Below are 15,851 nucleotides of genomic sequence, written 5' to 3'. Positions count from 1 at the left end.
CCTCCCTGTCTCTGTAATCTCCTCTAGCCGCTACACCCCTCCTCATCTCTGTAACCCCCTCTGGCCTCACATCCCTGACCATCTCTGTAACCCTCTCCAGCCGCTACACCCCTCCCCATCTCTGTAACCCCCTCCAGCCACTACACCCCTCCCCATCTCTGTAACCCCCTCCAGCCCCTACACCCCTCCCTGTCTCTGTAACCCCTTCTGTCCCCTACATCCATCTCTGTCTCTGTCAATCCCTATAGCCTCTACACCCCTCCCTGTATCTGTAACCCCTTCTGTCCCCTACATCCCTCCCCATCTCTGTAAATCCCACCAGTCCCTACACCCCTCCCCCTCTGTAAACCCCTCCAGCCCCTACACTCCTCCCCATCTCTGTAAACCCCCCAGCCCCTACACCCCATCTCTGTAACCCCCACCAGCCCCTACACCCCTCCCCATCTCTGTATACCCCTCCAGCCGCTACACCCCTCCCTGTCTCTGTAAACCCCTCCGGCCCCTACACCCCTCCCCATCTCTGTAAACCCCTCCAGCCCCTACACCCCATCTCTGTAAACTCCTCCAGTCCCTACACCCCTCCCCATCTCTGTAACCTCCTCCAGCTACTACATCCTTCCCCATCTCTGTTATCCCCACCAGCCCCTACACCCCTCCCCATCTCTGTAAACCCCTCCAGCCCCTACACCCCATCTCTGTAACCCCCACCAGCCCCTCCCCCCTCCCCATCTCTGTAACCCCCACCAGCCCCTACACCCCTCCCCATCTCTGTAAACCCCTCCAGCCCCTACACCCCTCCCCATCTCTGTAAACCCCTCCAGCCCCTACACCCCTCCCCATCTCTGTAAACCCCTTGAGCCCCTACTCCCCTCCCCATCTCTGTAAACCCCTCCAGCCCCTACACCCCTCCCCATCTCTGTAATCCCCACCAGCCCCTACACCCCCTCCCCATCTCTGTAACCCCCACCAGTCCATACACCCCTCCCCATCTCTGTAATCCCCACCCGCCCCTACACCCCTCCCCATCTCTGTAACCCCCACCAGTCCATACACCCCTCCCTGTCTCTGTAATCTCCTCTAGCCGCTACACCCCTCCTCATCTCTGTAACCCCCTCTGGCCTCACATCCCTGACCATCTCTGTAAGCCTCTCCAGCCGCTACACCCCTCCCTGTCTCTGTAACCCCCTCCATCCCCTACACTCCTCCCTGTCTCTGTAACCCTCTCCAGCCGCTACACCCCTCCCTGTCTCTGTAACCCCTTCTGTCCCCTACATCCATCTCTGTCTCTGTCAATCCTCTAGCCTCTACACCCCTCCCTGTCTCTGTAACCCCTTCTGTCCCCTACATCCATCTCTGTCTCTGTCAATCCTCTAGCCTCTACACCCCAACCTATCTCTGTACCCCAAGGGATTGAACAAACACTGCTTGTCTCCTGCTGCTCTAGGTGGTTCGGGGATGTGGGAACTCACTGGCAGAACCCGGGAATTTATAGGTGAGCTGGGTCTTGATCTGGTGAAGGTGATAACTCCTGTCCTTCTTGTCCTGTTGAGACAGAATCACTGAATAAACAATAATCACCAATAACCCATACCCAAGTGCTCAAGGTAAGCCCCACAGAGGTGACCAGTATATCTCTGTAACCCTTTCCCGTTGCCTCACTGCACACAGCCTCCTGATGACTCCTGCTCCCCGCCCCCCGGGGTCAGAGAGGGTTCCTGTTCCCCATCCCAGTCTATAGGTACACCCTCCGAATTCATACTCACCTTTTGAAAGCCGAAAGTCAGGAACCCTTGCGGGAAGGTCAGGGTCATGTTCACGGTGTTTTTCTCACAGGCTCCCGATGCCTTGGTGTGGTTGGGTTGGATGAAAAATGTTCCCCACTGCAAAAAGAGTGCACTGTAGTCACCAATATTTAAACCCCAATGCCCACCCCCACTACTCTCTCAATGATAGTTCTTGGTCCCTGCAACTGGACTGATGGCAGTGCAATCAAGTTCAGGGGTGAGCCTAAAACCTTCCCACTTAAGGTCACACACAGAAGGATCTGGGATTGGCAGGAAAGAGGTTGCCAAACAGACATGGATCTCTCCCTTTGTGTCTAACCCTGTCCTAGGAGTGTGTGATGGGACGGTGCGGAGGGAGATTCACCCTGTGTCTGACCCCGGGAGTGTGTGATGGGAAGGTGTGGAGGGAGGGTCACTCTGTGTCTGACCCCGGGAGTGTGTGATGGGACGGTGTGGAGGGAGATTCACTCTGTGTCTGACCCCGGGAGTGTGTGATGGGACGGTGTGGAGGGAGATTCACTCTGTGTCTGACCCCGGGAGTGTGTGATGGGACGGTGTGGAGGGAGATTCACTCTGTGTCTGACCCCGGGAGTGTGTGATGGGACGGTGTGGAGGGAGATTCACTCTGTGTCTGACCCCGGGAATGTGTGATGGGACGGTGTGGAGGGAGATTCACTCTGTGTCTGACCCCGGGAGTGTGTGATGGGACGGTGTGGAGGGAGATTCACTCTGTGTCTGACCCCGGGAGTGTATGATGGGACGGTGTGGAGGGAGCTTCACTCTGTGTCTGACCTTGGGAGCGTGTGATGGGACGGTGTGGAGGGAGCTTCACTCTGTGTCTGATCCCGGGAGTGTCATTAAAGACTTTTACAAATTTCTGCAGATGTACCAGGAAAGCATTTTGACAAGTTTGCATCACCTTTCTCTATGAGGGGCCACTGCACGGGATTGGAAAAAGCTGCAGAGGGTTGTAAACTCAACCAGCTCAATCACAGGCACAAGCTGCCCCCATCATAGGCAACACCCATTATTATAAAGCACCATCACCCAGGAAGTGCCTCATTGTGATGTCTTGCTCTGTACTACTGGTGTAAAACCAACAAATGTTATGACATTTGCCAGTATTAATAAACCTGATTGTGGAGGGAGCTCTGTCTCTGTGGCCCAACCCCTGCTCACCCTGCCGGTCTTGTACTCGACACGCAGCTCGATCTTCAGTGTTGCCAAGGCACAGATCATTTTGTCATTGGACACCTTGTATGTTCCCTTTGTCAGCACTGGAGGGCCTGTGGGAGTTGGGACTGAATGGGTGGTGTGATTGGTTGGTGATGTATGATTGGCTGGTGTTGGAGTATGGGTAGTGTGATTGGCTGGTGTTGGGGTGTGAGTGGTGTGATTGGCTGGTGTTGGGGTGTGAGTGGTGTGATTGGCTGGTGTTGGGGTGTGAGTGGTGTGATTGGCTGGTGTTGGGGTGTGAGTGGTGTGTTTGGTTGGTGTTGGGGAATGGGTGGTGTGTTTGGTTGGTGTTGGGGAATGGGTGGTGTGTTTGGTTGGTGTTGGAGTGGGAGTTGTTTGGTGGGGTGTAGTGCCTGGAATCAATGACCCAGGAGTTGGAGGCAAAACCGAGGTGGCAGGAATGAGTGTGCCTAATGTCGGCCGACAGTTGCTCCCCTCACACAGAGGGTCAGATCTTCCTGCAAAGAGAATACAAACAGAAGCATTATGTCTCACCAATAGTAATGGAGCACCACAGCACAAAAACAGGCCCTTCAGCCTATCTGGTCCATGCCGAACTGTTACTTTGCCTCGTCCCATCGACCTGCACTGAGATCACACTCTCAATACCACTTGCATCCATGTACTCATCCAAACATCTCTTGAAGTGAAAGATTTGCACTTCAGAAAAGTATCCTGCATTTTACCACTTCAGCTGTCAGCTCATTCCACACTCATGCCACCCTGAGTGATGTTCCCCTTTTCACCTTTAACCTATGACCTCTAGTTCATGTCTCACTTAACCTCAGTCGAAAAAGCCTGCTTGCATTTACCCTATCTTTCCCCCTCATAATTCTGAAAACTTCTATCAAATTTCCCCTCATTCTCCTCTGCTCCAGCGAATAAAGTCGTAATCTATTCAATTTTCCCTATAACTCAGGTCCTCAAGTCCCAGCAACATCCTTGTAAGTTTTCTCTGTACTCCTTCAATCATATTGGTATCTTTCCTGTAGGTAGATGACCAAAACTGTGCACAATACTCCAAATTTGGCCTCAACATCATCTTGTACAACTTCAACATACATCCAATTTCCTGTACTCAGCACTCTGATGTATGAAGGTCAATGTGCCAAAAGCTCTCTTTACAAACCTGTCGACCTGTGACACAACTTTCAAAGAATTATGGATCTGTATTCCCGGATCCTTCTGTTTTGCCACACTAGTCAGTGTCCTACCGCTCACGTGCAATGTGTGAGCCAGCCGAGAGAGCACATGACCAAGGCACAGTCAGTGTCACCAGCACACCAGATCAAACCCCAGCAATCTGACTGGTCAAGAGACCAGCAGTCACTTGTTCCTCAGGGCCCTTGTCAGACCCCACTTGAGGTACTGTGCTCAGTTCTGGTCACCTCACTACAGGAAGGATGTGGAAACCATAGAAAGGATGCAGAGGAGATTTACAAGGATGTTGCCTGGATTGGGGAGCATGCCTTATGAGAATAGGTTGAGTGAACTCGGCCTTTTCTCCTTGGAGCGACGGAGGATGAGAGGTGACCTGATAGAGGTGTATAAGATGATGAGAGGCATTGATCGTGTGGATAGTCAGAGGCTTTTTCCCAGGGCTGAAATGGTTGCCACAAGAGGGCACAGGTTTAAGGTGCTGGGAGTAGATACAGAGGAGATGTCAGGGGTACGTGTTTTTTTTAACACAGAGAGTTGTGAGTGCGTGGAATGGGCTGCCAGGAACGGTGGTGGAGGCAGATACAATAAGATCTTAAAAAGAGACTTCTGGATAGGTACATGGAGCTTAGAAAACTAGAGGGCTATAGGTAAGCCTAGTAATTTCTAAGGTAGGGACACGTTCAGCACAACTTTGTGGGCCAAAGGGCCTGTATTGTGCTGTAGGTTTTCTATGTTTGTAAGATCAATCAAAGATATTGAGATTTAACACCCTCCCAAAACTGAAGTCTGCAGCACTGTGTGGAGATAACTTTGGGCTGAAGCAGGACTCTGTATTGAAACAATTCTCAGAAGGAATTGTGTTTGTCTCTGGGAGTGTGTGATGGGACAGGTTGGAGGGAGCTTCACTCTGTGTCTGACCCTTTTTGCTTAATACAAAATTCCTTTATTACAAAAATCGGAGCTAAAAATATATACAAAACAGTGACTAACACAATTACTTCACTAAACCAAAATGTTTCCATCTCTATCAGTGATGGCATTTACACCCTGCGGAGCCCAATGGTCTCGACACTCCTCTAAGGTCACCATGGACTGCGTGTTCAATATTCACCCGAGCACAAACATACCCCCTAAACATTGCCAGGCAGTCTGCCCGGGCAGCTCCTCCCACCACCCGTTTCCAAGACCCATGGATGGCTGTTTTCACCAGCCCCAGGAGCAAGTTAACAAGGACATCCTCATCCCTCCATGCCCCCCTCCTTACTGGATGACCATATATAAATAGGGTGGGGCTAAAATGCAGCCAGAAGGCGAGAAGCAGCCCACACAAATACGCAAAAAGGGGCTGCAGCCTCGCACACTACAGGTACATGCAGTACACGGTCTCCTCCAGCCCACAGAAGTGACATGCGGGTGGGAGATCTGTGTACAAACTGAAGAACTTATTGCAGGGCACCGCTCTATGCAGCACCCTCCAGCCGAGATCCCCCAGGTGCATGGGAAGAACCCCCTCGTAAAGGGACTTCCAGTGGGGACCCTCCTCACCTGCAGGTGGAAAGACTGAACGCCATGGCGTATCAGGACGGTGAACAAGGGCAAGGGCAAGGAAGTGGAGGGTGTGAAGCAGCAGCCCATACAGATACCTCCTACTTGCATCCCTGAATGGGATTGTGGGTGTCGAGGGGAGATGGCTCAAGTTGTGTGGACTTGGCTCTCAGATAAGATTGCGGGGACCGGGACCAACAAGCAGCTCAGCCTGAGACGGTCCACGCACCTCAGCCACACCGACATCCGCTGAGGTAGGACAAGGGTCGGCCAGGTCTCCGCCCTCTGCCAAAGGAGGGGATTCCCGGCCTGAGGCAACCAGAAGGAATCAGGTAGACTCCCAGATAGAGGAGATGTCTAGTCCTCCACTCAAAAGCTCTCATCTCCATCAGCAGGGAGTCCACCTGCCACTGACCCACTAAGAGTCCGGAACATTTCGCCCAGCTGATCCCAGGAGTGTGTGATGGGACGGTGTGGAGGGAGATTCACTCTGTGTCTGACCCCGGGAGTGTGTGATGGGACGGTGTGGAGGGAGATTCACTCTGTGTCTGACCCTGGGTTTGTATGATGGGACGGTGTGGAGGGAGATTCACTCTGTGTCTGACCCCGGGAGTGTGTGATGGGACGGTGTGGAGGGAGATTCACTCTGTGTCTGACCCCGGGAGTGAGTGATGGGACGGTGTGGAGGGAGCTTCACTCTGTGTCTGACCCCGGGAGTGTGTGATGGAACGGTGCGGAGGGAGATTCACTCTGTGTCTGACCCCGGGAGTGTGTGATGGAACGGTGTGGAGGGAGATTCACTCTGTGTCTGACCCCGGGAGTGTGTGATGGGACAGTGTGGAGGGAGCTTCACTCTGTGTCTGACCCCGGGAGTGTGTGATGGGACAGTGTGGAGGGAGCTTCACTCTGTGTCTGACCCCGGGAGTGTGTGATGGGACGGTGTGGAGGGAGATTCACTCTGTGTCTGACCCGGGAAATGTGTGATAGGACGGTGCGGAGGGAGATTCACTCTGTGTCTGACCCTGGGTTTGTATGATGCGACGGTGTGGAGGGAGATTCACTCTGTGTCTGACCCCGGGAGTGTGTGATGGGACAGTGTGGAGGGAGATTCACTCTGTGTCTGACCCCGGGAGTGTGTGATGGGACAGTGTGGAGGGAGATTCACTCTGTGTCTGACCCTGGGTTTGTATGATGGGACGGTGTGGAGGGAGATTCACTCTGTGTCTGACCCCGGGAGTGTGTGATGGGACAGAGTGGAGGGAGATTCACTCTGTGTCTGACCCCGGGAGTGTGTGATGGAACGGTGTGGAGGGAGATTCACTCTGTGTCTGACCCCGGGAGTGTGTGATGGAACGGTGCGGAGGGAGATTCACTCTGTGTCTGACCCCGGGAGTGTGTGATGGAATGGTGCGGAGGGAGATTCACTCTGTGTCTGACCCCGGGAGTGTGTGATGGAACGGTGTGGAGGGAGATTCACTCTGTGTCTGACCCCGGGAGTGTGTGATGGGACAGTGTGGAGGGAGCTTCACTCTGTGTCTGACCCCGGGAGTGTGTGATGGGACAGTGTGGAGGGAGCTTCACTCTGTGTCTGACCCCGGGAGTGTGTGATGGGACGGTGTGGAGGGAGATTCACTCTGTGTCTGACCCGGGAAATGTGTGATAGGACGGTGCGGAGGGAGATTCACTCTGTGTCTGACCCTGGGTTTGTATGATGGGACGGTGTGGAGGGAGATTCACTCTGTGTCTGACCCCGGGAGTGTGTGATGGGACAGTGTGGAGGGAGATTCACTCTGTGTCTGACCCCGGGAGTGTGTGATGGGACAGTGTGGAGGGAGATTCACTCTGTGTCTGACCCTGGGTTTGTATGATGGGACGGTGTGGAGGGAGCTTCACTCTGTGTCTGACCCCGGGAGTGTGTGATGGGACGGTGTGGAGGGAGATTCACTCTGTGTCTGACCCTGGGTTTGTATGATGGGACGGTGTGGAGGGAGCTTCACTCTGTGTCTGACCCCGGGAGTGAGTGATGGGACGGTGTGGAGGGAGCTTCACTCTGTGTCTGACCCCGGGAGTGTGTGATGGGACGGTGTGGAGGGAGATTCACTCTGTGTCTGACCCCGGGAGTGTGTGATGGGACGGTGTGGAGGGAGATTCACTCTGTGTCTGACCCCGGGAGTGTGTGATGGGACAGTGTGGAGGGAGCTTCACTCTGTGTCTGACCCCGGGAGTGTGTGATGGGACGGTGTGGAGGGAGCTTCACTCTGTGACTGACCCTGGGGGTGTGTGATGGGACGGTGTGGAGGGAGCTTCACTCTGTGTCTGACCCCGGGAGTGTGTGATGGGACAGTGTGGAGGGAGCTTCACTCTGTGTCTGACCCCGGGAGTGTGTGATGGGACAGTGTGGAGGGAGCTTCACTCTGTGACTGACCCTGGGGGTGTGTGATGGGACGGTGTGGAGAGAGCTTCACTCTGTGTCTGACCCCGGGAGTGTGTGATGGGACGGTGTGGAGGGAGCTTCACTCTGTGTCTGATCCCAGGAGTGTGTGATGGGACGGTGTGGAGGGAGCTTCACTCTGTGTCTGACCCCGGGAGTGTGTGATGGGACGGTGTGGAGGGAGATTCACTCTGTGTCTGACCCTGGGAGTGAGTGATGGGACGGTGTGGAGGGAGATTCACTCTGTGTCTGACCCTGGGTTTGTATGATGGGACGGTGTGGAGGGAGCTTCACTCTGTGTCTGACCCGGGGAGTGTGTGATGGGACGGTGTGGAGGGAGCTTCACTCTGTGTCTGACCCTGGGAGTGTGTGATGGGACGGTGTAGAGGGAGCTTCACTCTGTGTCTGACCCTGGGAGTGTGTGATGGGACAGAGTGGAGGGAGCTTCACTCTGTGACTGACCCAGGAGTGTGTGATGGGACGGTGTAGAGGGAGATTCACTCTGTGACTGACCCTGGGGTTGTATGATGGGACGGTGTGGAGGGAGCTTCACTCTGTGTCTGACCCTGGGTTTGTATGATGGGACGGTGTGGAGGGAGCTTCACTCTGTGTCTGACCCCGGGAGTGTGTGATGGGACAGTGTGGAGGGAGATTCACTCTGTGTCTGACCCTGGGTTTGTATGATGGGACGGTGTGGAGGGAGCTTCACTCTGTGTCTGACCCCGGGAGTGTGTGATGGGACGGTGTAGAGGGAGCTTCACTCTGTGTCTGACCCCGGGAGTGTGTGATGGGACGGTGTAGAGGGAGATTCACTCTGTGACTGACCCTGGGGTTGTATGATGGGACGGTGTGGAGGGAGCTTCACTCTGTGACTGACCCAGGAGTGTGTGATGGGACGGTGTAGAGGGAGATTCACTCTGTGACTGACCCTGGGGTTGTATGATGGGACGGTGTGGACGGAGCTTCACTCTGTGACTGACCCAGGAGTGTGTGATGGGACGGTGTAGAGGGAGATTCACTCTGTGACTGACCCTGGGGTTGTATGATGGGACGGTGTGGAGGGAGCTTCACTCTGTGACTGACCCAGGAGTGTGTGATGGGACGGTGTAGAGGGAGATTCACTCTGTGACTGACCCTGGGGTTGTATGATGGGACGGTGTGGAGGGAGCTTCACTCTGTGTCTGACCCTGGGTTTGTATGATGGGACGGTGTGGAGGGAGCTTCACTCTGTGTCTGACCCCGGGAGTGTGTGATGGGACAGTGTGGAGGGAGATTCACTCTGTGTCTGACCCTGGGTTTGTATGATGGGACGGTGTGGAGGGAGCTTCACTCTGTGTCTGACCCCGGGAGTGTGTGATGGGACGGTGTAGAGGGAGCTTCACTCTGTGTCTGACCCCGGGAGTGTGTGATGGGACGATGTGGAGGGAGATTCACTCTGTGTCTGACCCCGGGAGTGTGTGATAGGACAGTGTGGAGGGAGCTTCACTCTGTGTCTGACCCCGGGAGTGTCTGATAGGACAGTGGGGAGGGAGCTTCACTCTGTGTCTGACCCCGGGAGTGTGTGATGGAATGGTGCGGAGGGAGATTCACTCTGTGTCTGACCCCGGGAGTGTGTGATGGAACGGTGTGGAGGGAGATTCACTCTGTGTCTGACCCCGGGAGTGTGTGATGGGACAGTGTGGAGGGAGCTTCACTCTGTGTCTGACCCCGGGAGTGTGTGATGGGACAGTGTGGAGGGAGCTTCACTCTGTGTCTGACCCCGGGAGTGTGTGATGGGACGGTGTGGAGGGAGATTCACTCTGTGTCTGACCCGGGAAATGTGTGATAGGACGGTGCGGAGGGAGATTCACTCTGTGTCTGACCCTGGGTTTGTATGATGGGACGGTGTGGAGGGAGATTCACTCTGTGTCTGACCCCGGGAGTGTGTGATGGGACAGTGTGGAGGGAGATTCACTCTGTGTCTGACCCCGGGAGTGTGTGATGGGACAGTGTGGAGGGAGATTCACTCTGTGTCTGACCCTGGGTTTGTATGATGGGACGGTGTGGAGGGAGATTCACTCTGTGACTGACCCTGGGGTTGTATGATGGGACGGTGTGGAGGGAGCTTCACTCTGTGTCTGACCCTGGGTTTGTATGATGGGACGGTGTGGAGGGAGCTTCACTCTGTGTCTGACCCCGGGAGTGTGTGATGGGACAGTGTGGAGGGAGATTCACTCTGTGTCTGACCCTGGGTTTGTATGATGGGACGGTGTGGAGGGAGCTTCACTCTGTGTCTGACCCCGGGAGTGTGTGATGGGACGGTGTAGAGGGAGCTTCACTCTGTGTCTGACCCCGGGAGTGTGTGATGGGACGGTGTAGAGGGAGATTCACTCTGTGACTGACCCTGGGGTTGTATGATGGGACGGTGTGGAGGGAGCTTCACTCTGTGACTGACCCAGGAGTGTGTGATGGGACGGTGTAGAGGGAGATTCACTCTGTGACTGACCCTGGGGTTGTATGATGGGACGGTGTGGAGGGAGCTTCACTCTGTGACTGACCCAGGAGTGTGTGATGGGACGGTGTAGAGGGAGATTCACTCTGTGACTGACCCTGGGGTTGTATGATGGGACGGTGTGGAGGGAGCTTCACTCTGTGACTGACCCAGGAGTGTGTGATGGGACGGTGTAGAGGGAGATTCACTCTGTGACTGACCCTGGGGTTGTATGATGGGACGGTGTGGAGGGAGCTTCACTCTGTGTCTGACCCTGGGTTTGTATGATGGGACGGTGTGGAGGGAGCTTCACTCTGTGTCTGACCCCGGGAGTGTGTGATGGGACAGTGTGGAGGGAGATTCACTCTGTGTCTGACCCTGGGTTTGTATGATGGGACGGTGTGGAGGGAGCTTCACTCTGTGTCTGACCCCGGGAGTGTGTGATGGGACGGTGTAGAGGGAGCTTCACTCTGTGTCTGACCCCGGGAGTGTGTGATGGGACGATGTGGAGGGAGATTCACTCTGTGTCTGACCCCGGGAGTGTGTGATAGGACAGTGTGGAGGGAGCTTCACTCTGTGTCTGACCCCGGGAGTGTCTGATAGGACAGTGGGGAGGGAGCTTCACTCTGTGTCTGACCCCGGGAGTGTGTGATGGAATGGTGCGGAGGGAGATTCACTCTGTGTCTGACCCCGGGAGTGTGTGATGGAACGGTGTGGAGGGAGATTCACTCTGTGTCTGACCCCGGGAGTGTGTGATGGGACAGTGTGGAGGGAGCTTCACTCTGTGTCTGACCCCGGGAGTGTGTGATGGGACAGTGTGGAGGGAGCTTCACTCTGTGTCTGACCCCGGGAGTGTGTGATGGGACGGTGTGGAGGGAGATTCACTCTGTGTCTGACCCGGGAAATGTGTGATAGGACGGTGCGGAGGGAGATTCACTCTGTGTCTGACCCTGGGTTTGTATGATGGGACGGTGTGGAGGGAGATTCACTCTGTGTCTGACCCCGGGAGTGTGTGATGGGACAGTGTGGAGGGAGATTCACTCTGTGTCTGACCCCGGGAGTGTGTGATGGGACAGTGTGGAGGGAGATTCACTCTGTGTCTGACCCTGGGTTTGTATGATGGGACGGTGTGGAGGGAGATTCACTCTGTGTCTGACCCCGGGAGTGTGTGATGGGACAGTGTGGAGGGAGATTCACTCTGTGTCTGACCCTGGGTTTGTATGATGGGACGGTGTGGAGGGAGCTTCACTCTGTGTCTGACCCCGGGAGTGTGTGATGGGACGGTGTGGAGGGAGATTCACTCTGTGTCTGACCCTGGGTTTGTATGATGGGACGGTGTGGAGGGAGCTTCACTGTGTGTCTGACCCCGGGAGTGAGTGATGGGACGGTGTGGAGGGAGCTTCACTCTGTGTCTGACCCCGGGAGTGTGTGATGGGACGGTGTGGAGGGAGATTCACTCTGTGTCTGACCCCGGGAGTGTGTGATGGGACGGTGTGGAGGGAGATTCACTCTGCGTCTGACCCCGGGAGTGTGTGATGGGACAGTGTGGAGGGAGCTTCACTCTGTGTCTGACCCCGGGAGTGTGTGATGGGACAGTGTGGAGGGAGCTTCACTCTGTGACTGACCCTGGGGGTGTGTGATGGGACGGTGTGGAGAGAGCTTCACTCTGTGTCTGACCCCGGGAGTGTGTGATGGGACGGTGTGGAGGGAGCTTCACTCTGTGTCTGATCCCAGGAGTGTGTGATGGGACGGTGTGGAGGGAGCTTCACTCTGTGTCTGACCCCGGGAGTGTGTGATGGGACGGTGTGGAGGGAGCTTCACTCTGTGTCTGACCCCGGGAGTGTGTGATGGGACAGTGTGGAGGGAGCTTCACTCTGTGTCTGACCCCGGGAGTGTGTGATGGGACAGTGTGGAGGGAGCTTCACTCTGTGACTGACCCTGGGGGTGTGTGATGGGACGGTGTGGAGAGAGCTTCACTCTGTGTCTGACCCCGGGAGTGTGTGATGGGACGGTGTGGAGGGAGCTTCACTCTGTGTCTGATCCCAGGAGTGTGTGATGGGACGGTGTGGAGGGAGCTTCACTCTGTGTCTGACCCCGGGAGTGTGTGATGGGACGGTGTGGAGGGAGATTCACTCTGTGTCTGACCCTGGGAGTGAGTGATGGGACGGTGTGGAGGGAGATTCACTCTGTGTCTGACCCTGGGTTTGTATGATGGGACGGTGTGGAGGGAGCTTCACTCTGTGTCTGACCCGGGGAGTGTGTGATGGGACGGTGTGGAGGGAGCTTCACTCTGTGTCTGACCCTGGGAGTGTGTGATGGGATGGTGTAGAGGGAGCTTCACTCTGTGTCTGACCCTGGGAGTGTGTGATGGGACAGAGTGGAGGGAGCTTCACTCTGTGACTGACCCAGGAGTGTGTGATGGGACGGTGTAGAGGGAGATTCACTCTGTGACTGACCCTGGGGTTGTATGATGGGACGGTGTGGAGGGAGCTTCACTCTGTGTCTGACCCTGGGTTTGTATGATGGGACGGTGTGGAGGGAGCTTCACTCTGTGTCTGACCCCGGGAGTGTGTGATGGGACAGTGTGGAGGGAGATTCACTCTGTGTCTGACCCTGGGTTTGTATGATGGGACGGTGTGGAGGGAGCTTCACTCTGTGTCTGACCCCGGGAGTGTGTGATGGGACGGTGTAGAGGGAGCTTCACTCTGTGTCTGACCCCGGGAGTGTGTGATGGGACGGTGTAGAGGGAGATTCACTCTGTGACTGACCCTGGGGTTGTATGATGGGACGGTGTGGAGGGAGCTTCACTCTGTGACTGACCCAGGAGTGTGTGATGGGACGGTGTAGAGGGAGATTCACTCTGTGACTGACCCTGGGGTTGTATGATGGGACGGTGTGGAGGGAGCTTCACTCTGTGACTGACCCAGGAGTGTGTGATGGGACGGTGTAGAGGGAGATTCACTCTGTGACTGACCCTGGGGTTGTATGATGGGACGGTGTGGAGGGAGCTTCACTCTGTGACTGACCCAGGAGTGTGTGATGGGACGGTGTAGAGGGAGATTCACTCTGTGACTGACCCTGGGGTTGTATGATGGGACGGTGTGGAGGGAGCTTCACTCTGTGTCTGACCCTGGGTTTGTATGATGGGACGGTGTGGAGGGAGCTTCACTCTGTGTCTGACCCCGGGAGTGTGTGATGGGACGGTGTAGAGGGAGCTTCACTCTGTGTCTGACCCCGGGAGTGTGTGATGGGACGATGTGGAGGGAGATTCACTCTGTGTCTGACCCCGGGAGTGTGTGATAGGACAGTGTGGAGGGAGCTTCACTCTGTGTCTGACCCCGGGAGTGTGTGATAGGACAGTGGGGAGGGAGCTTCACTCTGTGTCTGACACCGGGAGTGTGTGATGGAATGGTGCGGAGGGAGATTCACTCTGTGTCTGACCCCGGGAGTGTGTGATGGAACGGTGTGGAGGGAGATTCACTCTGTGTCTGACCCCGGGAGTGTGTGATGGGACGGTGTAGAGGGAGATTCACTCTGTGACTGACCCTGGGGTTGTATGATGGGACGGTGTGGAGGGAGCTTCACTCTGTGACTGACCCAGGAGTGTGTGATGGGACGGTGTAGAGGGAGATTCACTCTGTGACTGACCCTGGGGTTGTATGATGGGACGGTGTGGAGGGAGCTTCACTCTGTGTCTGACCCTGGGTTTGTATGATGGGACGGTGTGGAGGGAGCTTCACTCTGTGTCTGACCCCGGGAGTGTGTGATGGGACAGTGTGGAGGGAGATTCACTCTGTGTCTGACCCTGGGTTTGTATGATGGGACGGTGTGGAGGGAGCTTCACTCTGTGTCTGACCCCGGGAGTGTGTGATGGGACGGTGTAGAGGGAGCTTCACTCTGTGTCTGACCCCGGGAGTGTGTGATGGGACGATGTGGAGGGAGATTCACTCTGTGTCTGACACCGGGAGTGTGTGATGGAATGGTGCGGAGGGAGATTCACTCTGTGTCTGACCCCGGGAGTGTGTGATGGAACGGTGTGGAGGGAGATTCACTCTGTGTCTGACCCCGGGAGTGTGTGATGGGACAGTGATGAGGGAGCTTCACTCTGTGTCTGACCCCGGGAGTGTGTGATAGGACAGTGGGGAGGGAGCTTCACTCTGTGTCTGACACCGGGAGTGTGTGATGGAATGGTGCGGAGGGAGATTCACTCTGTGTCTGACCCCGGGAGTGTGTGATGGAACGGTGTGGAGGGAGATTCACTCTGTGTCTGACCCCGGGAGTGTGTGATGGGACAGTGATGAGGGAGCTTCACTCTGTGTCTGACCCCGGGAGTGTGTGATGGGACAGTGTGGAGGGAGCTTCACTCTGTGTCTGACCCCGGGAGTGTGTGATGGGACAGTGTGGAGGGAGATTCACTCTGTGTCTGACCCCGGGAGTGTGTGATGGGACAGTGTGGAGGGAGATTCACTCTGTGTCTGACCCTGGGTTTGTATGATGGGACGGTGTGGAGGGAGATTCACTCTGTGTCTGACCCCGGGAGTGTGTGATGGGACGGTGTGGAGGGAGATTCACTCTGTGTCTGACCCTGGGTTTGTATGATGGGACGGTGTGGAGGGAGCTTCACTCTGTGTCTGACCCCGGGAGTGTGTGATGGGACGGTGTGGAGGGAGATTCACTCTGTGTCTGACCCTGGGTTTGTACGATGGGACGGTGTGGAGGGAGCTTCACTCTGTGTCTGACCCCGGGAGTGAGTGATGGGACGGTGTGGAGGGAGCTTCACTCTGTGTCTGACCCCGGGAGTGTGTGATGGGACGGTGTGGAGGGAGATTCACTCTGTGTCTGACCCCGGGAGTGTGTGATGGGACGGTGTGGAGGGAGATTCACTCTGTGTCTGACCCGGGAAATGTGTGATAGGACGGTGCGGAGGGAGATTCACTCTGTGTCTGACCCTGGGAGTGTGTGATGGGACAGTGTGGAGGGAGATTCACTCTGTGTCTGATCCCAGGAGTGTGTGATGGGACGGTGTGGAGGGAGCTTCACTCTGTGTCTGACCCCGGGAGTGTGTGATGGGACGGTGTGGAGGGAGATTCACTCTGTGTCTGACCTGGGGAGTGTGGGATGGTACGGGGTGGAGGGAGATTCACTCTGTGTCTGACCCCGGGAGTGTGTGATAGGACAGTGGGGAGGGAGCTTCACTCTGTGTCTGACCCCGGGAGTGTGTGAT

The 15,851-nt window shown here is 55.7% G+C and overlaps 1 protein-coding gene across 1 annotated transcript in view; it reads right to left on the bottom strand.

Annotated features, from left to right (window-relative positions):
* Positions 1-1,410: 1,410 nt before the first annotated feature.
* Positions 1,411-15,851, bottom strand: part of LOC140728748 (uncharacterized) — a 52,472-nt gene continuing 38,031 nt past the window's right edge. Inside the window, exons 2-4 of the mRNA XM_073047696.1 lie at positions 2,964-3,478; positions 1,764-1,880; positions 1,411-1,542 (exon numbers count right to left, since the gene is read on the bottom strand). Of these exons, the coding sequence (XP_072903797.1) occupies positions 1,441-1,542; positions 1,764-1,880; positions 2,964-3,478 (734 nt within the window). The 3' untranslated portion in view covers positions 1,411-1,440. The remainder of the gene's footprint in view (positions 1,543-1,763; positions 1,881-2,963; positions 3,479-15,851) is intronic.

This window comes from Hemitrygon akajei, chromosome 6 (genome assembly GCF_048418815.1).
Source record: "Hemitrygon akajei chromosome 6, sHemAka1.3, whole genome shotgun sequence".
Classification (NCBI taxonomy): domain Eukaryota; kingdom Metazoa; phylum Chordata; class Chondrichthyes; order Myliobatiformes; family Dasyatidae; genus Hemitrygon; species Hemitrygon akajei.
The sequence above is the reverse complement of the archived record's forward strand: the minus strand, read 5'-3'. Positions and strand labels throughout refer to the sequence as shown.